The 24,817-nt window shown below is 41.2% G+C and overlaps 1 protein-coding gene across 1 annotated transcript in view; it reads left to right on the forward strand.

Moving 5' to 3' along the window:
* Positions 1-24,817, forward strand: part of col5a2a (collagen, type V, alpha 2a) — a 43,014-nt gene that overhangs the window by 8,315 nt on the left and 9,882 nt on the right. The window contains exons 2-36 of the mRNA XM_034134294.1: positions 12,592-12,825; positions 13,892-13,911; positions 14,009-14,041; positions 14,137-14,169; positions 14,406-14,459; positions 15,848-15,940; positions 16,261-16,332; positions 17,013-17,057; positions 17,165-17,218; positions 17,360-17,413; positions 17,899-17,952; positions 18,092-18,145; positions 18,257-18,310; positions 18,457-18,501; positions 18,848-18,901; positions 19,005-19,049; positions 19,233-19,286; positions 20,115-20,213; positions 20,481-20,525; positions 20,608-20,706; positions 20,809-20,862; positions 21,004-21,111; positions 21,669-21,722; positions 21,836-21,934; positions 22,044-22,097; positions 22,193-22,291; positions 22,394-22,447; positions 23,094-23,147; positions 23,236-23,289; positions 23,432-23,485; positions 23,643-23,687; positions 23,774-23,872; positions 24,135-24,242; positions 24,469-24,522; positions 24,654-24,707. Coding sequence (XP_033990185.1) covers positions 12,592-12,825; positions 13,892-13,911; positions 14,009-14,041; positions 14,137-14,169; positions 14,406-14,459; positions 15,848-15,940; positions 16,261-16,332; positions 17,013-17,057; positions 17,165-17,218; positions 17,360-17,413; positions 17,899-17,952; positions 18,092-18,145; positions 18,257-18,310; positions 18,457-18,501; positions 18,848-18,901; positions 19,005-19,049; positions 19,233-19,286; positions 20,115-20,213; positions 20,481-20,525; positions 20,608-20,706; positions 20,809-20,862; positions 21,004-21,111; positions 21,669-21,722; positions 21,836-21,934; positions 22,044-22,097; positions 22,193-22,291; positions 22,394-22,447; positions 23,094-23,147; positions 23,236-23,289; positions 23,432-23,485; positions 23,643-23,687; positions 23,774-23,872; positions 24,135-24,242; positions 24,469-24,522; positions 24,654-24,707 — 2,339 coding nt within the window. The remainder of the gene's footprint in view (positions 1-12,591; positions 12,826-13,891; positions 13,912-14,008; positions 14,042-14,136; positions 14,170-14,405; positions 14,460-15,847; positions 15,941-16,260; positions 16,333-17,012; positions 17,058-17,164; positions 17,219-17,359; positions 17,414-17,898; positions 17,953-18,091; positions 18,146-18,256; positions 18,311-18,456; positions 18,502-18,847; positions 18,902-19,004; positions 19,050-19,232; positions 19,287-20,114; positions 20,214-20,480; positions 20,526-20,607; positions 20,707-20,808; positions 20,863-21,003; positions 21,112-21,668; positions 21,723-21,835; positions 21,935-22,043; positions 22,098-22,192; positions 22,292-22,393; positions 22,448-23,093; positions 23,148-23,235; positions 23,290-23,431; positions 23,486-23,642; positions 23,688-23,773; positions 23,873-24,134; positions 24,243-24,468; positions 24,523-24,653; positions 24,708-24,817) is intronic.

Below are 24,817 nucleotides of genomic sequence, written 5' to 3' on the forward strand. Positions count from 1 at the left end.
GTTTGAGAATGTGGTAAACTGGCAAAGCTACATGTATTTGGTGATTTAGTTATCATTAGTTTGTATTCAAATTCTAAGCTAGAAAATAAATCTGTAAATAGAGGGTGGACTTTCCCACAAGTGAGCGCCTTTGGTTCGCCATGTTACTTAAAAATGTCACAAACATTGTTATTCTTGGCAAAATCATGATATCTTTTTCTAAACCACTCAAAAGGTTGTGCTGCTTAGAGCTGCTTTTTGTTTTGTTTCAGTTTACAGCCTTAACCACATGCAACTGCATTCTTGGGGAAAATACATTTAACTAGAAACATCATTGAAATTGCAATTTAGTTGTTTGTAAACTTAATTTTGTAGAACACATAGTTTTCATGAATCAAGTGACTTTACTGCCCTAACGTTTAACTGTTTACAGTACATTGTGGAAAGTTAGAAACATTTCCAAAGGAAGAATAACCATTTCAAATTCTGGCATAGTCATTTACAGTCCCCTATCTTTCAAATCAAATCCACATGAATGAAATCAAACCCTAGCACTTTGTGCTTTTGTAAATACACTAGAGAATTCAAGCAAAGCCACATGGGTTTTCTTAAGACACAGTATCCTGCACACTAACCTTGTAATTACTCTATACTTTATTCTCTCAGGCCTTACTTAATCAGTTCCACACCGACACATGCCTCAAGTTGGTGTTGTGCACCATGCCAGGCTTTATTTACCTGGGCTTACTTGGCGCTCTGAGTACAGACTTTGCGTCTTGATTTCTATTTCATCTCTTCCCCTCTCTTGTTTCTAAGCCTTTCACTGATGTGGCCTGCTGTTTAGGGGGTTCAGCTTTAAACATGGGATAAGAACAGAGGAGGAAAGTTCATTTGATCATCATTTCATATCTACTGTATTACGAGAGGGCTGCAGCCAGAGGGGAGAGAACAAAGAGATAGAAGAGAAAGGAGGAGGAGGAGGAGGAGGAGGACAGAGAGGAGTCGGGGCAGGGGAAGAGAGGAGGAAAAAACAAAACGGGTGAGAATGTGATGGGGGTGGGAGACGCAGCAATGAGGGAAGCCCAGAGGATTGTTTGGGACACGTCATTTAAGGGAAAATGCTTCTCTGTAGACTCAGCCTCTACCCCCTGCACATCGCAGTACTCTGGTCCTGCTCCAGCACAGGAAGTCTTGTGGAATTTCCTCTAGAAGAGCATCTGTTTCTGCTCTGGTTGTTGTCACTAGCAACAATTTGATTCACAGTCAAATGAGAGAACACTTGAGATTAAATTTTTTTTTCCGATTAGTGTTTTGACATTTTTGAGTGCAAATGCCTGCCTCTTCCGTGTAGAGTACCCACTTAATGAATAACATGTTATGGATAGTTGAGGGATATATGTATGTATATGTATATCCTTTATATCCATTCGATCAGCAGGCTGTTTTTCTTTACTCCTTTAGAGCCTTTTTGGAGTCTGCCTTTTGGCGGACATGTTTAGGACTCAGCCAGCTGCTGATGACATGTTGAATAAAGTATGCAGCTGTTACTGATGGAGGGGCGGAGTTCCAGTAAACAAACTGCAGCACATCGCCCAAGAAATAATCCTCCGCTTGGCACTGATGACGTTGCAAATAGAGTCCCAAGATGCTGGTTAAAGAGTGCTCCATCAGTTGGCGTTCTTCCATGGTGTCACTAGTGTGTGTGTGTGTGTGTGTGTGTGTGTGTGTGTGTGTGTGTGTGTGTGTGTGTGTGTGTGTGTGTGTGTGTGTGTGTGTGTGTGTGTGTGTGTGTGTGTGTGGTGTGTGTGTGTGTGTGTGTGTGTGTGTGTGTGTGTGTGTGTGTGTGTGTGTGTGTGTGTGTGTGTGTGTGTGTGTGTGTGTGTGTGTGTGTGTGTGTGTGTGGTGTGTGTGTGTGTGTGTGTGTGTGTGTGATGTGTGTGTGTGTGTGTGTGTGTGTGTGTGTGTGTGCTGTGTGTGTGTGTGTGTGTGTGTGTGTGTGTGTGTGTGTGTGTGTGTGTGTGTGTGTGTGTGTAATTGGGAGACCAATTTATTTTTAGCAGATTTAAACACAACTAATTGTTCAAACACAAAACTACACATTTGTATTAAGTAATTGGGAATATCATCATTTGATGTTGCCTTTCAGAAGTCACAAAGTAGTAACCCAGACTAGAGCATGTTATGTTAAGTCGGTCTTTATCTTTCATAGAAACATAACATTGTCTGACTAAGGAGTAGAACGTTGCAAATCTTTTAGGAATTTGCTCTTATTGATAGGGAAGAATGTTATTCCATTAACTCAAATGATAAAAAAAAACTACAACAACCAGAATGCATTGTGCTCTCTATGCTGCTATCATCACCAGATGGCGTTGCTTGACTTTTGGCTCATGCAACTCTTCCTCCTTTTAGAGACATAAAGCCTCCGCACTGCATCTCTTTTGAAACTAACATCTTTGATAAGGATTCTTTCCATTTGTTCAACATATGGACCTCTAGTGACTTTTAAAACATCCCACATTTGTTGGGTGAAAGCCCATTGTGTGCACATGTATAACCTTTTCCAAAGTCATGTACTTGGACACTGCTTGACCTGACCTGCTCTGAGCTCAGATGCATCACATCAGTTCTCCTCTGACCTCCTCCCCTCTCTGTCTGCATCTGCCTCTACAGAAATGCAGGCTGCAGTACACTTCAAAGGGCTCCATTTAGCAATACAGAGAAAGTGTGATAAATACTTTGTGTCCTCTGGGGCACCAGCATGAGTGATGTCACCACAGAGAGGGGCCTCACAGTGTCAACCCCCTCTCAGGTTTTTCTCTGCGCTCACTTATCTGACCAGTGTCTACCAACAGCAGAGCTCATTTGTTGATCCCATGAGGATCAGTGTTACAGCTAATAGCAGTCCCATGTGGTTTGTACCTGAGGAGAGGAAGCTATTAACCCTCCATGTTTAGAAACACTCCGCAGACTGTAGCTATCACAGTTGATCAAAAACAGGAAATTATAAAATGTATGCTTCACTTAGATATTTATAAACTAGGTGCAGATTACTTTCCTGTTAATTTAGTTACCAGCTTAAGGAACTCAGATTTAAAGTCCAAATGTGAGCTTTACATTTGGTTCAAATTAGGCTTAATTAAAATCAGAGGTGTTGTGTATGTCACTCATTTAACTCTGTTAATAACACACTGGAGAAGGCTGCAGTTTGACGTCACAACAACAACAACTGTTTAGAGCGGCAGGAACAGGAAAGAAAACCCAGACTTTATTACTCCTGTGAGAAATAAGGAATTGGGATGGATATGGGACACGGTGTCGTTCCTGATACTACCACTGCCCAAACGGTTATCCCTCTGTGTTTTAGTTACAATGAACATTCTCTAATTTCTGTTAGAATAATAATCCATGTAGATAAGAGCGTAATAAGAGCTTTAGTTCACCTGGAGAAGGTGCATCACTTCTCTGAGCTGTTAGAGTAACACGGAAAGAAGAGAAAAAGAACAGAGACTTAAAGGGAAAAACAGAGGAGTGTGGAGGAAAAGTCCAGAAAGCCATGGTTTCCATTTCAGAGTTGATGCTGGGCTTACGCCAACTCAAGCTTATCTCCTAATGTTTTGAGGAATCTTTGGCCTAACATCTGCTCAGAAAAGGTTTTCTTGACAGAGTCACACTGTGCCTCTATAAACCTCTCCATCAAATCTGCTCTGTGATTGAGTTTCAGCCAATTGCAAAATTGCATTACTTTAAATACCGATGCGTCACATGACCTCTAAAAGAACATCTTCCAGCAGTGATGGATCATTATGCACCTTTCTGCATTTATCATCTTGGTTTTGGCTTTTCAAGCCCTGCATTCACTCCCCGTACTGCTTCTTCCATACATTTGAGCCACTGATAAATAAGTCAAGTAGAAATCAATTACAACATTCATGGAGAAAGTCATTACTGTCATGTTTAATTTATTTGACAAAGTATGGAAGATAATTAAAGGGGATCTATTCTGCTCTTTTTCAGTTTCAGGAAAACCTCAAAAAGAATAAAAGGTTGTTTTACTTGTGTGTGTGAACACATTTGGCTTTTCTTAAGGCCGATGAAGAGGAGTTGGTCATAATATGTTGCTTTCTCAATAAAGCACCAGCTAAAATCACAGTAGTGTCAAGCTTGTGACCTCAGACCATGCAATTCTGTTAAAAGTATACATCTTTTTTGAATGCCTTCTGCCTGTCGCAGCCTGGCTGGTGCATCACTTCTCTGAGCTGTTAGAGTAACACGGAAAGAAGAGAAAAAGAACAGAGACTTAAAGGGGAAACAGAGGCGTGTGGAGGAAAAGTCCAGAAAGCAGCCTGCGTGCTTTGATAGGGATAAGAGGGAGGAAAAGGAGATTTCAGAGCTTGACGGGGATATGAGAAAACGCAGGCTAATGCGAAAAAGAAAGAGTGGGATTTAAGACGGAGCCTCCGGCGGCCATTTGGTTTGAGGAGTGGAAGCAGCATCCTGAAAATGCTGCAGCTCTGAGGTCAGACAAAATGAGGAGGCAATAAATCTCTGCTGCCTCGGGCCCGCTCCCCTCCATTTAAATAATACGCTTCATGAAGCGACTCCTTCCCAACCCGAAGAACAGTCGGACATGTTTATCCCATCATCTGCATTAAGATTGTTAGAAATGTTCCAAAAGGAAAAGTCTCTGTTACATTTTCAGCTGTGACCATATGCTGTACTGTTATCTGAAAGGCAATGGTGGATGTTCCTCAGTACATTGAATCATTTGAGGTACTTCTTTCTGCATTGAGTATCTTTCATTTTAATACTTGAAGTTACACAAAAGTAGTTGAAACATGTCAGCAGTGCTTTTTGTATATGCCAGATTCAAGATTCACAGGTTTTAATGTCATTACATTTGATTATATGTTCTGTAAGTACTTTTACTTAAGTAACGTGTGCAAAGCAGGACTTTGACTTGTAGTATTTGCAGTGTGGTATGCGTACTTAAATTGCGTAACAAATTACTTAAGGTACTGAACACCTCCTCCGCCACTGCAACCCTTGTTGTTAATGAAGATGCTACTGCTGTATTGATTTGAAGCCACAGCACTCAGAGGGGAAATAGATAGCAACATGTTGTGTTAATGCAGCGGCCTGCGATTGAGTTTCTGTCCTCACATATCCAGAGAGAGAGAGAGGAAGAGACACTCTGCACACTGAGGCAGAAACCAGATGTGTTGAGAGCTGCAGACAGTGCGGTTAGCAGAGCAGAGCATGCATTTGATTTATTCAAACTGTTGGGCAACCTCAATCACAAAAACACATTTACTCATTTACCCTTTATTGTCTAGCCATGCACATCATTTTTGAATTCTTACTAAGGTGATGTCTAAAATGTATCCCATATGCATACCATTCCTCAGGATATAGCAAAGCATGCAGTCAGCAGGGCCTATTTCTTTGGTGGAAAAGAGCTCAAATCAAAACTGTTGACAGTGAGCTCTGTGGATGACCAAGATTAGCATTTCCAATGCTTATTATTCATCAGCACAGTACAACATTTAGTACATAGAAACTACATTTCCCAAGTGCTGTATCTTTCACCAGCAGGGTGTGCACAGCTGTGTTGCATACTGCCAATGATTAGATTAGTATTGTTGAGTTGTGCCTGCCTGTCCAGTGTTGAATCATGTTTACTCTGATGAAGATCTGTCAGACTGAGAGCTCAAGGTAAACTGGATCTGCAGATACCTCTTCTATTAGGTAAGACAGATAGCTTCAATCAAAGTAACATTGAAATGAGAAAGATGGCTACAAATGTGGCTTCCAATGCTTGACCCTGACTTCAAGCTAAATCATGATATTGAGGGTATGAAACGTTTTGCCAGTGAGATCAAATAATCATTATTATCCAAAATTGATTGTGAAAAAAGTACAAGTTGTAGTAGTTGTGAGGAACCCTCAGGGGATAAAACATGAGGATGATGATGTCAAGGAGACATGCACATCCTCCATAATGCTTGTAGGATTTGACTCTAGATACATCTATTGTCTCTACCCACATCTTCAGATATTATATTTCACTGGTTGTTCTTCAAATACATCCGTCTGAAACCCTAGTCCTCATGGTCTTCCTCTGTGTTTCAGTCCCATGTCTCTCCTCTCCACAGTGTATGCTTCACATCTGGCTGAAGTGAAACACCGGGGTGCTCTGACCTCTTGTATATGTTACCGCTCTGCTCTGCTCAACTGGAATGTTTGACGTCACATTTTCCTCCACTGCATATCTGCTTTTACTTGGACCAGCCTCATGTCATACCGTTCATTGATTAAGAATGAAGACATTATCAATATTTATAGGAGTGGAGATGAAATAATGATGAAGTACTCTTTGGAGTACATTTAGTTTTCACTGGTCATGTAGCATGGGACTTTCTGCTTTGTTTTAACATACACGTCTGTGTGTTATAAGCAGCACCAACAGGAGATGTCTCAGAGTTGAATGTGTTTGATGGAGCTGATGGCTGGCTGGCTATGAAGACTGACTCAGTAGTGTAATGTATATTCTTTGCAAATACCTACTGTATATTATACACGTGGTGTATTGAAATGGCACAATGACAGGAAAGTGCACATTGAAACTTTTTTTTTTTCGTCAGACAAAGAAAAGTCACAGTACATTTTTCTGAAATGTTCACTGAGGATAAAAAGGCATTAAAAGTTATCATTCATTTAGAACTTTAATGTGCCAGTATCAGCCATACCGGACAATGTTAAAATCATATTTAAACTTTCACTTGTAACATTTTATGAAGAAACTTTATAATACACATTAGCATGTAAATAAGGCTTTTTTGCCTACTAAAAAGTGAATATACAGTATAATAAAATCTTTCAAAATAGGTTGGTTAGATTTCCACTCAAAATGTTCTCATGATGTACAGTATAGGGTACGTCATTTCAATGCACAGTAACTCAGGGAAAGAGTGAAATAATCTATCAAATGTGCAAATGTGAATCATGCTATCCTCTTTCGTCCTTGCTAAACAAGTGACGGAACACTTTAGATAAAAACCAGTGTCAGTACAAAACATAAATTAACACAAAAAAAAGAGTGACATGAAGAAAAAAACATTATTATCGAAAAAACTGTCAAATTGACATCAACATTTCTTTTTGAATGCCTGTCTTAATTTATTGGTAGAACTTTTCTTCACTGCCAATTATTCCAATGTTTCCATTTTCAGTTGAAGGTTGTTTGTTCATGCCAGTTCTTTGTTTCCGTGGCCAAAATGCTCCTTTCCTATTCTCGCCTCATAGCGAAGCATCACATTGTCCACATTCAGGCAAGTGTGACAGTGTGCCTTATTGACCATGATCAATGTGCAGTGGAAAGAGCTTGAGAGGATATGCAAACCACATGTTTGACACGATACCAAGACTGTGTTAGCTTTGAGTTCCAACAGCTTTACCTGATAAAGAGAACTCTCATGTTGTTGTGCTTTTTGTCTTTGAAGAAATTCCACACTAACCAAAAAAACTAAAAGGCAGGCTAATGGATTATGTTGTTGCAAGAATTCAGTCTGAAGTTTTCTTTTCCTGAATGCCTTATGATTGTGTTTGTGTGAAGGCACTTGACAGTAACATGGAACTACTGAAAGTCATCAAACCAATTGACTAAAGTTGTCTTAAAGGCTTTGAGAACTGAAACAAAAACACACTTATTTGAGCTGTAACATGCATGAACCTTTACCTAACCCAATCAGGTCCTTCTTTTTGCCTTAACATAACCAAGTAGTTGTATTGTTAAAATGTTTTGTTACTTTTAAGTAACAACCACATCTTTAAAACTACATTTGGGAGGAAGCAGTTTAAATGGGAACATTTTTACAGAAAACAAGGTGGTCTCCCTTACAGTCTACAGCTTAATAAAGTGAACTGTAAAAAAAGTAATCTTTTAGGGTTTATTTCGTTTAGTAACTGAGATTTAGACTACGCAGTTTTGCTCTGAAATATAGAGGCCAAATAGATAGAGAAGCCGGGGGGGGGGGGGGAAGCTGGTAGCTGTGGTTGCCTCTTTAATGGAAGAGCCATTGGAGACGGGGCTGCTGATGGAAAAGCCGAGACATGTAATCAGCAAGCTACTTATTCATTTCTACTTTCCTGGCCGAGCTCCCTACCCCTCCCTCGAGACTCTCAGCTCTGTTTGTGGAAGCCAAGGTGAAGAGCGAGCATGTTCAAACTAGAGCGTTGTTCCAGATTGCAAGCCCTGTGAACACAATTCAGCAAATCCTCCATGCTTCAGAATATTAAACCGATGGAATGTACGTTTTTTTTTTACGTATTAAAATCCTTGTGCCAGTGGACATATGGAGAGGGATAATCACAGGGCGTTGATGACCTTTGAAGCCAAACACTGTGTTGACATGTTTTTAACCAATTACGACTCAATCACAGGTTGGGCTGAAGGTCCTTCACAGAGGGAAGATTTATGTCTGGCCATGACACCGGGGGTTTGAGAGCAGGAAGGAGCAGCTGCTGCACACAGCCCTCAGCAGCTGTAACTCATCTGCATCTGGAACAGGAATCAGGCTGCATTCAAGTTAGTTACTGCAACAAAGAGCCTCTTCACAACAAGAACGGAAACAATTAGCATGATTTCATAAACTTACCATGCAGTGGGCACTATCCCTCTGAAAATGAGACCGAGTTGTGGCCATTAGTTTGGGGGCTGCACTTGGAACAACTCGTACTTTTCTTTTCTTTTTCCTAAAGGAAATGAGAGTTCCAGCTTTATGTGACTCATTGTTTCCATAAGGTCATTTTCTAACCCCCTCCACTTGTGGCTGCAAAAGATTCTCCCCAAACGCAGTGTGTTATGAGTATTTCCATATTAGCCAAGGAAAATCTATAAAGTGTCTACTTTTTTTTGTCTACGTTTGCCAAGCACAGCACATATGTGGCAATGCAAGAGAGCATTTTTCAGGTTATTATACCTCCGTGCCGACGTTAGCCGGAGAGATTCTGGCTTTGAATATTCAATACGTTCATCCAATTGTTGCAAACTCTACATCTCAGTAACACCTGGAGAAAATGTCAACAGGTTTGACACTTGGACTCAAGCATGAACTTATTAGAATGTGATGGTCAGAGGTCATCACATCTGTACCCTGCTAGTGAATGCAATATCTCAGGAACACCAGAAGGGAATTTCTCCCAACACAGGTCAAAGGTCATTGTGACTTGACAAAACATGCTATTTGCTATAACTATAATTTACACTCTTATTAAGAGAATATTGCACAAATGTTGTACTTATTACCACCACTATTTTACTTAAACGTTATATGATTTTGACATTTTCCTTAAGAAAATGTATGCTTATATATGTATTTATTTTATTATTTGTATTTTGTCCCTGTAGTATTGCACATTCTTACCATAACTTCTGCTGTTTATATAACATTTTAATTTTAATTTAATTTTAGAATGGAGCGCCTTTTGACAAAACCCATTTAATGATTTTAAAATGGAATAAAGACATTATTTTTCATTAGGTTTGACTGGTTGTTGGAGTCATACAGTTGTAATTGTAGTTTCTTCTTCTCTTTGATGTGTGCCGTCACTTATTTCAGAGTTCTTTGATATCTGTCTGCTGTGTGGTGAATAGCGGGCACAGAGCAGACACATGAGTCATGTCGCAGAGCTCCAGACTCCATGTTTTAAACCGCTTAGCTGACTCGTGGAAAATCCAGATCAAGCAGTCGCCTTCGGAGGGCCGCATGGGTTTTCGCCGCTGTCACGGTTAAACTGTTTTTTTTTTACGGCGTCTGTGGAAAAGTATGGAACCTGCAATGAATTAGCTGAGAGGGGGGGGAAAAGTGAACGTCCCTCTCCTCCTCCTCAAGGCTTGTGGTGGGGGTTTTAAGACCGCTCTCAAAAACCACACTTCTCTTCCAGTACATTTCAAACTGTCCCAACATGCAGAGTTTCAAACGTTTCAAACCCAACAGGAAACATGTCTCTCCAGCTCTGCGGCCAGACATCGCTGCTGTGACGCTTCAATGTCTCCGAAATGAAGGGAACCTTACCTTAATGATAGTATAACAACATATAATGCAGCGTGTTTAAGGCTATATACACAATACAAGGACATGTCAACAAGTATTCAAATCCTGTCATAAGCACTCAAGCATTTCAAAAAAGATACACACTTTTCTGAGATGCATGAGTAATTCATCTTCATTTTTTGGAAAGATTGTTTTGTGTTTACTCTGATGTTTTGTTTCTTGGTTTCACAAGACAACACTAAGCTGTTCCCTTAGAAGTGATGAAGTCGTTATGGCTGGCTGGATTTTAATTTGTGTTTACATTCTTTTACTTCTTTGTCATAATTCTAGCCTTAAAACATCCGTACATTCTGTTGTGAATGAGACATGATAAATCAAATGAATATAAAACTGGTAGGGATAAAAAGCTCAACAAGAAACTCCACATGCACAGAATGAAGATCTTGGTTTGATAAGGTTTTCATACTGGGGCAAATATATGCTCAACGCTTCAAATCCCTGATGATTTAACATTGAACAGAAGGCGACTGAAAACATCCCCAGATCATGTACATAATAACCATGTGTGTGTGAAGTGATATGGATGTGTGTTTATGTCCGAGTTTGCTCACTTGAGTGTGTGAGTTGAGCTGTATTAGTCTCTTCCTGTACTTTATCTGTCCTATGCAGTGTGTGTACATTCCTTGGCTTGTCTAACTCAAATATAAATATGGGATTAAGCCGTGTTAAAACATGTTGTGTCGTGGCACACAGCCTCAGTATAAGCACACCTGCATTGGTACCTACTGCTCTTTGACTTTGTTCTTTAAGTTGTTTGGAACCATCCAGAAAGCACATTGAGGCTGAGTGAAGTGGAAATGTAGATGTTTTGACATCAAATCACAATAACAGAAACCTCTATGAGCAGTCAGGGCTCCTCTGCAGCGTCCTCTCCCTGCAGCAGGTTCACCTGGCTCACCTGCACAGTGAGGCTCAGAGCTGCCCCCTGCTGGTCAACTCAGGAACAGCTGGAGTCACATTACAAAGTGTTAAAGCCATGATCAGTTGGACACATCCCTCTACATCCACAGTTCTTATTTATCTTTTGTTTATTCAGCTGTGGATGATTTGCTGCAAGTGTAAGGTAACACACGTTCAGATATTTGCACATATTAGAAAGATTGAAAACTTTGAAGACTTGATTTGGATAACAAGACTTCTGGTAGTAACAGATGCTTCACAGGAGGCTGCAGGGTTTTTCTTTTCTTTTGAACATGAGCCACATTTTTAACACCCTGTCTCTTGAGGAAATTACCTCACTCTTTCACTGCAGCCAAGAATCACCAGACCTTTGTTGTCTGACAGCCTCAGTTCATATCACACTGTAACATGTTTTATTGATCTCCAGTATGATTTATTTTGTTTCAATAGTGTTTCCTGTTGGTAAGATCAGCTGCTGGACACTCACACCTGAGATTGTGGCTTTTTTGGCATCAACAGGATAGTAACTACTCTTAGAGGCAGCTGGTTCAAGGACAAATAAATGAATCTCAGGGGTTAGTCCTGTCGTCTCGTAGAAAGATGATCCCCTCTGTGTTTGTGTTGAGGTTCTCTCAAAGGCAGTCAATGTGTTAACCCCTGGGATAGGCATCTATACATACAGAGGAACTGTTTAGTTTCTGTTTGCTTGGTTGAATGGTTCACAAATAAATGATTGATTCCTTGCCATCTTGTATCTATGGACATACTTTTTTGACATGGGCAATCAAATCAATCAACCAAATGTTATTTGTAAGCCCAATATTACATGCATACAGATGAAAAGAACGAGAAGAAGAGGGGAGATGGGATGTGAATAGGCGCTTTCACACCGCAGTACTTTTCCCACAAAGGTTCATCAGAACTTAGTTCATGAGAACTCTTTAGTTCTCATGAACTAAGTGCAGATCACGTTCACACCGGAATAATTCCCTGAGGGAGGATTAGTCAAATGAAGCCGCTGAGGTCACTTCTTCTTCTTCTGCTTTGGGTTTACTGGCAGGCCGCAAACAACTTCACGGCGTATATTGCCACCAGAAGTCCCCGGGCGGAAGTCCCCGGAGTTGGGGACTGGCTTCAGTAGAAGCTGCTGGGACTCCCAGCAGCTTCTACTGAAGCCTTCCGAGTAAATCGCCAGAACGCCGACACCTCCTCATCTCCACCGCTCCCATGTTTTATTTTGTGTTGCCATAAGTTAGTCTCTCTGCGTTTGTGCGCTGGGCTAATGCTAATGCTAATAATGCTAATGCGAGGATAATAAAATGGCGGCTTCACAAAACTTTTTGGGAGTTTTACGGGCCGTGGTTTGCATTCCGCCCAGCCAATCAGACATAGGAACCTTTTTCTCCCACGAAAGGAGAAGGGGGTCAAAAGGTTCTCATGAACACATTTTTGGTCCGTTTTTTTTTGGTGTGAACGCAACATTTCGGAACTATATCGGAACTAAAGTGGAAAAAAGTACTGCGGTGTGAAAGCGCCTATACAAAGGCTTAGAGAATCCCAGTCCACCTGATTAACTGTTCTCCTCCCCTTGATGCAGGAGATGATATGAGCTGCACGGCGGACGGCCAGGTGTACAGCAACAGGGACATCTGGAAGCCAGAGCCATGCCGGATGTGTGTGTGTGACAACGGCCAAGTCCTCTGCGACGAGATCCAGTGTGATGAGCTGAGTAACTGCGACAAGGTGGTGATCCCCGATGGAGAGTGCTGCCCCGTGTGTGAGAGCGGAATCTCCACCGACGGGGGCCAGGGCAGCTTCGGAGGTGGTGGTGGTGAGGGAGAATACATAAACATGTATTTGATGAGATGAAAAAACTACTTTTGATACCTGTTAAAGGTGGGGTAGGTAAGTTTGAGAAACCAGCTCGAGATCGCTAGAATTTGAAAATACACAACCGGAAAAATCTCCCACTTCCTTACAGAGCCCCTCCTCCAACACACACGAACGCGCACATGACCAATGAGGGCACGAGATAAGTTTGTGCACAGATGGAAGGCTGACAGGCAGGTAGGCCATCCAGTTATTTTAGCCGGGCCGGCTAAAATGATTGGTCGTACTTTTTACAGTACTACGGCTTCCACAGATGGATTTTTTTATGGATTTTTTGTCAAAGCACTTAAGATATTCATTGCTTTCGGGATGTTAAGAGCATTCCATGGAATATAACAAAAAGTGTATCTCGAGCCGATTTCTCAAACTTACCTACCCTACCTTTAATGTATTCAGAGTAAACAATCACACACACATGATCAACACAGATTAGAAACTAAATCTGTAGAGCTTCAATGAAGGACTCAGTTTCAAACTATTCAGCACATTTACACAGGATGTTTTTCTTTATAACAAGATAATAATACATTGTAAAAGCAAAAACCTTACTTATTATATGTTATAACATGAAAATATCTACTGAAGAGGTGAGAATGAATTGGTAAAACGTGAGCATTATTTTGTACCAACATGAAAGAATCCTGTTAAAACAGGAAAGTATATTTAAAGAACTGATAATATTAACTTTGACATGATATGGAATATCTATCGTATGATTACCATTATATATGATGTTGTTTAACATCATACATAGAAAAAATGACTGCCAATATCAAACTTTTAAATTGAAATTCAACCTCCTTTTAAGAATGAGTGAGATAAGGGTGATTGTGTTGCCTTTATTTACTTTGACAGACTTGCACAATGATGAGATATGAATTCACTTAAAGCTGATTCACTGTCTGCATTTCATTTTCCACTTGATGACTCATTGTTGGTTTTCGTACCTTTTCCTGACATGCAGTCCAATTAATCATGTGATCTATTTTTATTTTTCCTCTCTGTAGGTGAAGAAAGAGTCTATAAGGTAGGCCACATGCAGTGTCCTCATTTAGGCTGACACTCGTTATATATATGTGTTCCATCACAGAGTTTAACATATTTTGTCTATTCTGTTCATCCAGGGTCAGAAGGGAGAACCCGGGGAAATCCCACTGGTGAGTTTTGCCAAATATGAACCTTTTTTAAAAAGGATGACTATTTAGTTAAAACAGACTTAATGCAGATTGTAACTTTGATGATTGTCCTGCAGGTGACTGGTATCAGAGGCCGCCCTGGACCTATGGTGAGCATCTTATTTTTATAATTGAATATAGAATGATGTCTTGTGTGAAATGTGTGAACATTCAACTACCTGAACTGACACTAGATGGCATTAGAGGAACAGTTACCTCCTGCATCACCTCACCTTCTACACAGCATTCATCTGAGGCACTGTGTTAAGCCTTCCGGTGACAGGTGTCGTTGTGATGTCATCACTGTCAGACACTCATTGGTTCTTTCTGTTTGTCATGACTCCAGGGGGGTCCGGGCTCATCAGGAGACAGAGGAGCTCGTGGACACAAAGGAAGGCCTGTAAGTCTCCATGCACAAAAACACAATGTTAACATCCCAATAAAGTTCAAGTAGTGTGATCAAATGTTTTTCTATTCAACCCTTACACTTCTCTTCTCTTAATATGATCAGAAACAACATCATGGTGATATTTATTATGAGGTTTTCAAAGGATATATGGCAGAACACAAAATGATAAATCATAGCAGTATTGAATGGGTTACAGTTTGCACAGTCCGTATGTCTGTGTATGTTCGTGTATATCTGCAGCAATACTACGAGTGTCTCAGACTTGTAGATCAAAAAGACAAGATATGATAATATAACGCTTTTACTAATCCTGCAGAAAATGATGGTGCCAGACATTTCTCAAAAGCACAGCAACCTCAAATAACTCAACATGAAATCAAAAGTGCATAACAACAAGGACTAACACCACTGCATAATAGAACAGCAGTGAGAGTAACTATGCAATAGGAAATACAACGATCAAAAATATAAATTGTATAAGAAGTAATGCTGACACCAATGCCTTATATAATAGCAATCAGTAAGGCAAATCTATACAAATACAAATAAATACATTAAATTAAATTAACAAATATGTATAAAGTAGTGGCTAGTGGCTAATGAAAAAACTGTAAAAAATACATTTTGTAGAATATGTGAACTCAAATTAAACAGATGGCTCATTATTTATTTAGACTTATATGTTTTTATTGTTTCTTTAAATGGTGTTTTTTATGTTTTTGAGTTTATCTTGATGTCTACAGAATTCATTGGATGCTATCTCTGCCCTTGAATATAGCATTCTCATCAGAAAGGGTTAAATATAATGCAGTTTATACAGTATATTCTTTTTTTGTTTCAAGGGCAAGAGATGAACAGTCAGAATAAAGCATAAAGCGCCAGGCTGATGTATAATGTGCTTTGCTCAGCCGGGCTGTAGCAGGGTGATGAACGAGGTACAGGGCAGTCAGAGGCAGCGTTGGGAGGAGATGTATTAACCAGCGCTCCCTACTATACACGCTACACTGCTATACACGCTACACTGCTATACACGCTACACTGCTATACACACTACACTGCTATACACACTACACTGCTATACACACTACACTGCTATACACACTACACTGCTATACACGCTACACTGCTATACACACATCAAGCTGCATCTCTGCATCAAGCTGCAATGACTGGTCCAAGCAGAACAAAGCAAAGTATCTCAGCTACACTCACTCAACTTGATTTCAATATTTCACAGGAAATAAATAGCACTCAAACTGAAAACACAAGTACAAATACATATTTTCACAGCCAATAAATCAATGTTCGACTGAATGGTTATTCAATGTTTTTTTTTCATTCATTGACTCAGTGCTATTCTTTCTCTCTCTTCCCTATAGGGACTGCGGGGCCCCCAGGGTTATGATGGAGTGCCAGGTATACCAGGTATGCCCGGTGAGGTTGGACCCCCAGGACCCCCAGCCCAGCCAGGAGTGAGTCGCACTCTCACAAGCTGCAAACACACATATGTACACGTGTATTTACAGGCTAACAAAAGACAAGGGGGTGTTTACACACATTAGAAACACACACATCCTTATATAAAACATAATCAGCAGAATCACATTCAAGTCTCCTGTGGGGCTTCTTAGGCTGTAGACAGAGAGCAGCAACACACGTGACCACAGTCATGCACAATCAGCTTCTACCTGTCCTTTATATGTTTTGTTGTGTATCATTTGTATCCAGATTATTTTGAGTTATGTTAAACCAGAGTGTGCCCCCCCCCCCCCCCCCCCCGCTCCCCCTGCAGGGCCTGGGATCTCAGATGGCCGGAGGCTTTGATGGGAAGCACGGACCTCAGGCCATGATGAGCGGCTCAAGGGTAAGAGGATGTTAGCTAGATATGAAGTCATCTAGTAACTAAGTGTTTTTGTTTTTCAGTCCTCTAAATCAAAACACTTAGCAAAGCACTGTCTGGAAAGGGTTTGATTTGTATTCAGAGTCTTCTAAACTGCCAAGCTTCAGATGGTTTCTCCCACATTTCTCAGTCTTTTACTAAATAGGACATTTTTCCACTTGAAGTAAGTTTACTTGTCCGATAGTACAACTTGATGCATCTTTAGTTAACTCCTCCCTGTCTCATGAACACGTTCACCAAGTGGAATGAAACAGCTGACCCAGTCTGTAACTCAGGTCCTTATATTACATGTTTGTTGTGAGCCAGAGACCTATTGATGACAGGATTATTGTTCAGACTGGAGTACCCGCCTTTTAATCACAAATATTATGCAACACTGATGTTGATCTTCCAGAAATGGCTTCCTGCAATAAAACCACTGGGAGTTTGAGTTTCTCACACCTTTTAAAAAAACAATGATTAACATTATCCATGACTTTGATTATTAAAGCTTCTACATCCAAAATGAATCCACCAAATATATCATGTATCCTTGTCCTTATGCTGTTACTCTACTCCCAAAGGGCACATGTCATCATTTGTTTACATGTATGTGTGTTAGGTGTGATTCTGTCCATCATTTCATTTTGCATCGTGTGTTTTAGGGAGAGTCTGGAACAAGGGGCCCCGCAGGGCAAAACGGAAACGCTGTAAGTCCACAACATCTCAACACTTGTCTTTATGTGCAGCTAACACAGACAATACTTGAAGGCATATTATTATATTTTAAATGTGTCACTCTTATCACTCTTCTAAGGGTCAATCTGGACCCCAAGGACCTCCTGGAGAAGTTGGGGAACCAGGGCACATGGTATGACATCATTCTTTTGTACGATGGATGTATGTAGCCCACTTGCCGTACCTAGCTGAGTTGAACACGTTTTCATTTCACTGGGATGGATTTCAGGGGGATGAGTTTTCGCTGTCTGTTTACAATGTGTGCCTTTTACAGGGTACGTCTGGGCAGAGGGGACCTGAGGGCCCTTCAGGGAAAGCAGGTGAAGATGTAAGTCACATGGTCTCATTTACTAAATCTTCACTTTCACAATGGTAAAATAACCCAGCCTTCACTGTATTGTTCCAGTTACTAAGATTCTGTGAATGAATCTACAGTTAGTATGTATTAAGAAAGCTAGAAAAAGATCATTGTGAATCCGTCAATGACTTCTTAATGTCAAGCAGAAGATACTGAAGATACAAGGAGACGCATAGTATCAAAATAACATTTATAAACTGTCAAATGTGTTATAATCCAAATAAGTTTTGATACATTTCATAGAATTCTTTGTTTTTCTTTCATGGTCAGGTGGACTAAACAAGAAGTATATGTCAGTGACACCCTAAATAACCCTAGAGCAGGGCCGTTACAGGCTCCTTGTTCTAGCACAAATCTCAAGGGAAGAAATCTGAGGCATCTATTTCATTGTTAGCACGAAATGTTTCACAGCCAAACAGTTTGTAACCTGTTGATGCCACGTCCTCCTCACACAGGGAGAAGCAGGAAAAGGAGGAAACAGCGGAGATAATGGATTCCCTGGATCAGCAGTAAGCGCCTAGACCTCCACAGCATACCAACGTTTCTTCACTGCACACATTACATCTGTATTTATTCAAATCACAGATATTTGTGCTGTTTTGTACCACTGATATAACTGATGAAGATGTTGCATGTCTCATGTTTCAGGGATCCAGAGGATTCCCAGGTACTCCAGGGCCTCCCGGTCTGAAGGGTCACAAGGTGAGAGGACCTTCTCTCAAACATGCATTGTAATGCTGCTCTTCATGCTACTTGCTAAAGAATGATATTTCATGCATGTGGTTACTGATTTTCTTCTCTTTTTGACATCAGGGCCATGGTGGAATAATCGGACAGAAAGGAGAAACTGGAACTCTTGGATCCAAGGTATAAAATGACATTATTTCCAGTCTGTTCAATGTGTTGGAAAGCTGATTACTGTAGCTGCTAAAGTTACATGAATACCTGCTAAACACCTTGCCTGAAGTGTGCTCTCTTGTTACTTAACAAGTTCTTCTTTTGTGGTTTTACAGGGTTCTACAGGGCCTCCTGGTCAAATGGGAGGACCTGGACCCATGGTAGGTCATATTCTTATATGATATTATCTTGAGTGCGGCCCGTCTAAATCCTCTATTCTGTAAATTACCCTTTGAACCATCGAACTTTCACCTCAGCTAGAGGACAGCTGACAGGGTTATATTGTTGTTTGGAAATGTTATTGTATTTATGTCTCTGTACCTTCCAATCATGAATGTATCGTGTAGACATGCTGCATTTGTGCTTATATGTTTGAACCTCTGACTTGAATAAAGCACTTTGAGCTCCATCATGATTATGAAAGCTCTAAGAAACCTTCAAAGGGATTCAAATAAAGCTTCATGATGATTATTATTCATATGAGCTGTAATTCCCTGTGTGTGACAGGGTCCTGCCGGCATGCCTGGTGAGAGAGGACGCTCCGGACCCGGCGGTGTCGCTGTAAGGATGAAATCACTTCTGCATCAGAATCATCTGTCACCATCATCACTACATTACAAAGTGTTGAACTGTCATATTATATTGATACCATGTTGTGTTTTAGGGTAAACGTGGAGCACTTGGTAACTTGGGAAAGCCTGGTCCAATGGTAAGACATTTCATCATCATGGATTTACTGTACACCTCAGAGACCATCTTATATAGTTAGCTCAGATACTTGAGTAGTGAGGGATGGGACCACCTCATCACCTGCTTCAACTCTGCATATTCTATTTCATCTGTTTCTACAATTGCAACCTTTTTTTCTGAAGTCATTGTTGTTATTTGACAGGGTCCGCTGGGGCTCAGTGGGTCATCTGGATATCCAGGATCTCCAGGAATGAAGGTAAGAACAGAAAAACACGTACACTCATGTCAATTAGCTCTTTAATGACTTTCAATTCTAATTAAAGGTTTAGTTTGCTTTATTACTTTCATTTTCAAAAACTGCGTCCTCTCCGACCAGCCTCGGGATTAGCAGTTGACGACTCAAAAACACACAAAGATTGATAAATACATAATCAAATCCAAAACACAATGTACGTTTTTTTACACATTTTTATTATTTCTTTCTTAGTGCTATTCCACAAAGTCATTACTTAGTGTAATACGTCATTTGTACATGAATTGTGCTGTTTTCCAAGTTGCAAATGTTTCAATTTGAGAGCATATGGTTTCATTAATAATATATTGTCTGTTTTATGATAATCCAGTCTTTACACCTCTTATTGATATTTTCTGTAGCATTAAAAATATATATGTTTGATTGTTTTGTGTGTATTTCCTCAAACTTCCAAATGTTCAGTATGGAACTATAAAAGGACATGAAAGAAAAAATCAGTCATTCCCCTAAGATCAGATGCAACTTTATTGATCCCAGTCGGGATCTCTGCATTTGAACATAGTGATAGGAGCAGTGGGTTCACCCAGGGAAAAGTGTAGAGAACGGTGCCTTGCTCAGGGACACCTCGGTAGCACTTGGTCTTTCCGGGATTTGAACCGGTGACCTTCCAGTTCCCAGGCCAAGTCCCTATGGACTTCACCTGCACCGCCCTAAATTGGTCTTTTTCACTTTACGTTTTATATGATTCATTCCCATCATATGCTTGTAATTAAAATGCTATTCTACCAGTGTCACATTTCTGCATATTAACTACACTTTGTTGTTCCACAGGGACAAGCTGGCCCCACAGGGGTCCGGGGGCCAGAGGGCCCACAAGGACAGAGAGGAGAGACCGGTCATCTGGGCAGAGCTGGACCAGCCGGCCTCAGGGTAATGTCTTACCTTACTTACACATTTCCTCATAATAAAGTTATTAATGAAGCTGTTTTTTATTTTACAAATTCAATTAAACAGAATTTATTCAAAAACAATTAAACAATACAATTACAGTCATGACACATAATGGAGATATGGTGGATGGGGCAAATAATGGTCCCCAGCTATTAGGTTGATTTAAATCTGATGGAAACATTGTCATAGTTGAATATTTATAACAAATGTTAACATGATCTAATGTGAGACATGTTGTGTTCACAGGGACCCCTGGGTACAGATGGAGGCACCGGTAACAAAGGACCAGTGGTACGTACAGAGCTCTTCATTTTTAACGGCTTATTCACTATTTATGAGATGAATGTACTCATACACAGCTTCCTGTTTACAGGGTAATCTGGGTCCACAAGGTGCAGGAGGCCATGCTGGACCCCATGGCCCCCCAGGACCTCAGGGGAGCACCGGGCAGCCTGGTATCAAGGGACAACTGGTAAACTGCCTTTAAGTGTGGAAGACCCTAGCCTTATGTATTGCTGCACATTGTGAACAAAACGGTGACGATTGCTGCAGAAAACTCATATTTGTGTTTCAGGGGGACGTTGGCATCGGAGGGTTTAAAGGAGAGTTTGGACCCAAAGGAGAACCAGTAAGCAATCTACATCTAATCATATCTTCACATGCTGCTTTACTGAGTCAGTCCAATATGCATTGATGATTCAATAAAAGCAAACTGTAATAGTGTTTTTTCATCATTTACCATTTCGTGTTTTGTGTGTCAACTCTTTAGGGTCCTTCAGGCTCCCAGGGACCGCTCGGACCTCTGGGTGAGGAGGGAAAGCGAGGACAACGTGGAGACTCCGGCTCTCTGGGCCCCTTAGGTCCCGTCGGAGAGAGAGTGAGTCAGCACACTCCTCCATCAGAGCTGCACTTTAAAACAGGGAGATCTCAGTAAATGAGAGAAAGAAAAGCAATCATTTGAACTAGGATGACAATCCATTCATTTACAAATTATAATTAGGTCTGTGGGTTCTTGCCACCGATCGAAAGTCAGGTCAACTTGACAATGACCTTACACAAAGTAAATCCAGAGAAGAAGATGGACGAGCAGTGGTGTTCTATGCTTTGTTCACTGGTGCTGATTTGTTTACAACCTGTAGGCTGTGGTTATTATGATCAGAGCAGAAGTCGGCTGATATAGTATAAAGTGTGACTCCACATAGGGAGGAAGTCCCATTGATGTGTCAAACAAACACTGTTCCACCCAGGAGACCAGTGTTAATGTCCCGGTGAATCCAGAAGACAAAGTTGACTTTGACCTCATTGTTTGAACTCAAACCAGGATATTTAAATACTAAATGGTTTTGTTTAAATGTTCAACTTTAACAACAGAACTTGGAACATTTTGGTACATAAACGCTGTATTTGGAGTAAACCTGAAATATTGTTTTCCAGGGAACTCCTGGTAACAGAGGATTCCCGGGTGCTGACGGTCTGCCAGGACCGAAGGTACTGTCCTCTACCGTTTACTATAATGATTCAAAGTGATGAAGCAAGATGGTGCTACTGGTGTTTGGTTTGACACTCAATCAAGGACTTCATCATCTTTTGTTTTCCTCAAGGGTGCTCAAGGAGATCGTGGAATATCTGGCCCCCCAGGGCCAAAAGCTGCAGTAGGAGACCCAGGGCGTCCAGGAGAGCCTGGTCTGCCTGGTGCAAGGGTAACACTGACAGCTTGGCATTACATTTGATCTACTGCACTTATTGTTTTACTGTTTGTCTGTCGACCATATTTCCGTTGCTCATAGTTTGACTTTCTCTTTATGAAAGGGTCTCACTGGAACCCCCGGAGTCCAGGGAGCAGAGGGCAAGCCAGGTCCACTGGTAGGTTGCAGCACTCAAACACAGTCACGATTTCACATTGGCTTTTGATAAACCATATTCAATAATTGAGTTAAATGTGTTTTTCCTTCATTAAGGGAGCCCCAGGTGAAGATGGTCGTCCAGGCCCCTCAGGGTCCATCGGAAACAGAGGGCCCGCAGGAATCATGGGAGGACCGGGCCCCAAGGGCTTCAATGTAAGGCTGCATAGTCACTCAGAACATTGCATTACAATTCAGCCGGTCAGTCTCTATCTCCTGCTCGGTTTCTAATACATAATGTTCTTTCCACACCTAAAGGGGGACCCAGGAAAGACCGGAGAACTAGGGTCTGCAGGAGTGTCAGGTCAAAGAGTGAGTACTGCTTACCAATCACAAATGCTGTTGTACACTTTGTTTTGCTATCAGCATGGAATGGGAAGTCATAAGTAGTTGTAATCAGTAGAGAGGCTGGGTATCATTAAAACAGTTCCTATATCCGTATCAAGACCAGTACCCTTAAAGGGATACTGATACCAGTACTTCTTTTGACATCATGGAGGCATTTAGCTGTGACCACTACCACTGCGGATCTTAAACCACAAATACATGTTTAAAGGATTATATGTAATCAGTATTTATTCCTCACCTCAACACACAGCACTGTTTCACATGGACAGTAGCTGCGTAGGAGCGTGTGAATAGGAGCCATTCACACAACACAATCATTCTAAGAACGCTTAGGGCTGCGAGCAACACCCTGAATATAATAAGGTCATTTAGATCTTGGTGCAAAGGGATAATAATAATAATAATAATAATGATAACTTAGATGTATATAGCGCCTTTCAGGGGACCCAAGGTCGCTTTACAGAAAAACAGGAGTAAACAAAAAACAAAGATTAGATTGCAGGTATCATTTGACTCTAATAGTTTCAATACCACTTGTTCCTGTTATTCTGGTCTATGTCTTAAAGGTTATGTGCAATGGGCAGTTTGTTCATTCTCTCTTTCTCTAAAGGGTCCTCCTGGGAAAGATGGAGAAGTTGGCCCAGCTGGCCCCTCCGGCCCAGCTGTAAGTCGGATTTCTGTATTTTTCATCAATTTAATGTTTTCTTTACTGCTATTACGGATGACTGATGATTCATTGTGTGCTTTCAAAGGGAGTCGCGGGAGAAAGAGGAGAGCAGGGACCTCCAGGTGTAAATGGATTCCAGGTAAGTCATGCATTTTGGTTTGTAGATTAACATTCCAAAAATGTTGTATAACGCCTTTGAAACAGTAGAAATGATCACAAATGGCTAGAGCTCAGTCTGTGCTGGAGGACTCTGGTCATCTTTGGATTTGTTGTGTTTGTAGGGGTTGCCTGGAAATCAAGGCCCACCTGGAGAATCTGGAAAGCCAGGTGACCTGGTGAGTGTGACACAAGCTATAAATGCTGCTTCGGGATAAATGAACTGAAGCTCATTCCTTTATTCTTTACATGTCCATCTCATGTGCAACATTGAATGGTTTATAAGGAGCTTGGTAGTGTTTGACTCAACTTTAATACCATTATTCCTCTTTTCAGGGTATTCCTGGAGAGCTTGGTACTGTCGGACAAATTGGACCAAGGGTAGGTGAACTCCACAACACTAAATGATTCAGGCGGTCGGTGAAGTAGGATCCCTGAGACTGAGGATGATGCTTTTTCTTCCTCAGGGAGAGCGAGGTACACCCGGAGACAGAGGAGAGATGGGGTCTACAGGCCTGCAGGGACCTAAAGGCATCCCTGGTGCACCTGGTCCTGATGGTCCAAAGGTAGAGCACAGACGCATCCCCTGAAAGAACTGACAGTATTATACATCATGTGCACGTCGGTAGAGTTCTTTGATAATTGTGCTTATCAGAAGTCTGGATTGTATGAAAAGCAATGAGTCAAAGTTATCGGGGAAAAGACACCGTATGTCCATCCTACATCTTGACAGAACTCTTGTTTTCACTGTGTTGTCAGTGGGCAGTGGGTTTTTGCTGAACCATGTAATGGATCCATGTTTCATTCTGTGTGTGTTTGTCCCTGAAGGGTGGTCCTGGTCCTGCCGGGGCCCTTGGTGACGCGGGACCTCCAGGTCTGCAGGGGATGCCAGGAGAGAGAGGCATCTCTGGCTCCCCCGGGCCCAAAGGTGACAGAGTAAGTTCATCGATATCTCCGTTATTATGATCATTTATGTTATAAAGTACACATCATTTTATCTCGACTGCAAAATGTGTTTAAGTTGTACGTGTTCTTAAGTCACAATCAACAGATCTGACTTTTCAGTTCATTCCGTGTCTGGCTTTAATGAATGCAAATGAGATATGTTGCCAACAGCAGCAAAAGAAGGAGTCTTACACCTTTGTTCCTGTGTTGTGTGTAGGGAGCCCTCGGTGAGAAAGGGTCAGAGGGAACAGCTGGGAATGACGGTGCAAGAGTAAGCCACATATCTCTCACTCACAACCATAACAAGGAACCATACTGATGGTGCACATTAGGACTCAGCTTGTCCTAAGAAGTGTGCGCTCTGACTTAAAGGTAACCCCCTGATCTGCTCTCTGTCCACAGGGAGGTCCAGGTCCTGTCGGCCCGCTAGGACCTGCGGGACCCAGCGGTGAAAAGGTACAGTCTTTCTTTTCTTCCCAGCACACATAATCAAATAATCATTTATATATTAGTTACTCAACCCAAGTTCTCTAGACTTCTTGAAAGAACATTTGGTTTTCTGGCAT

This window comes from Trematomus bernacchii, unplaced genomic scaffold (genome assembly GCF_902827165.1).
Source record: "Trematomus bernacchii unplaced genomic scaffold, fTreBer1.1, whole genome shotgun sequence".
NCBI classification, from domain to species: Eukaryota; Metazoa; Chordata; class Actinopteri; order Perciformes; family Nototheniidae; genus Trematomus; species Trematomus bernacchii.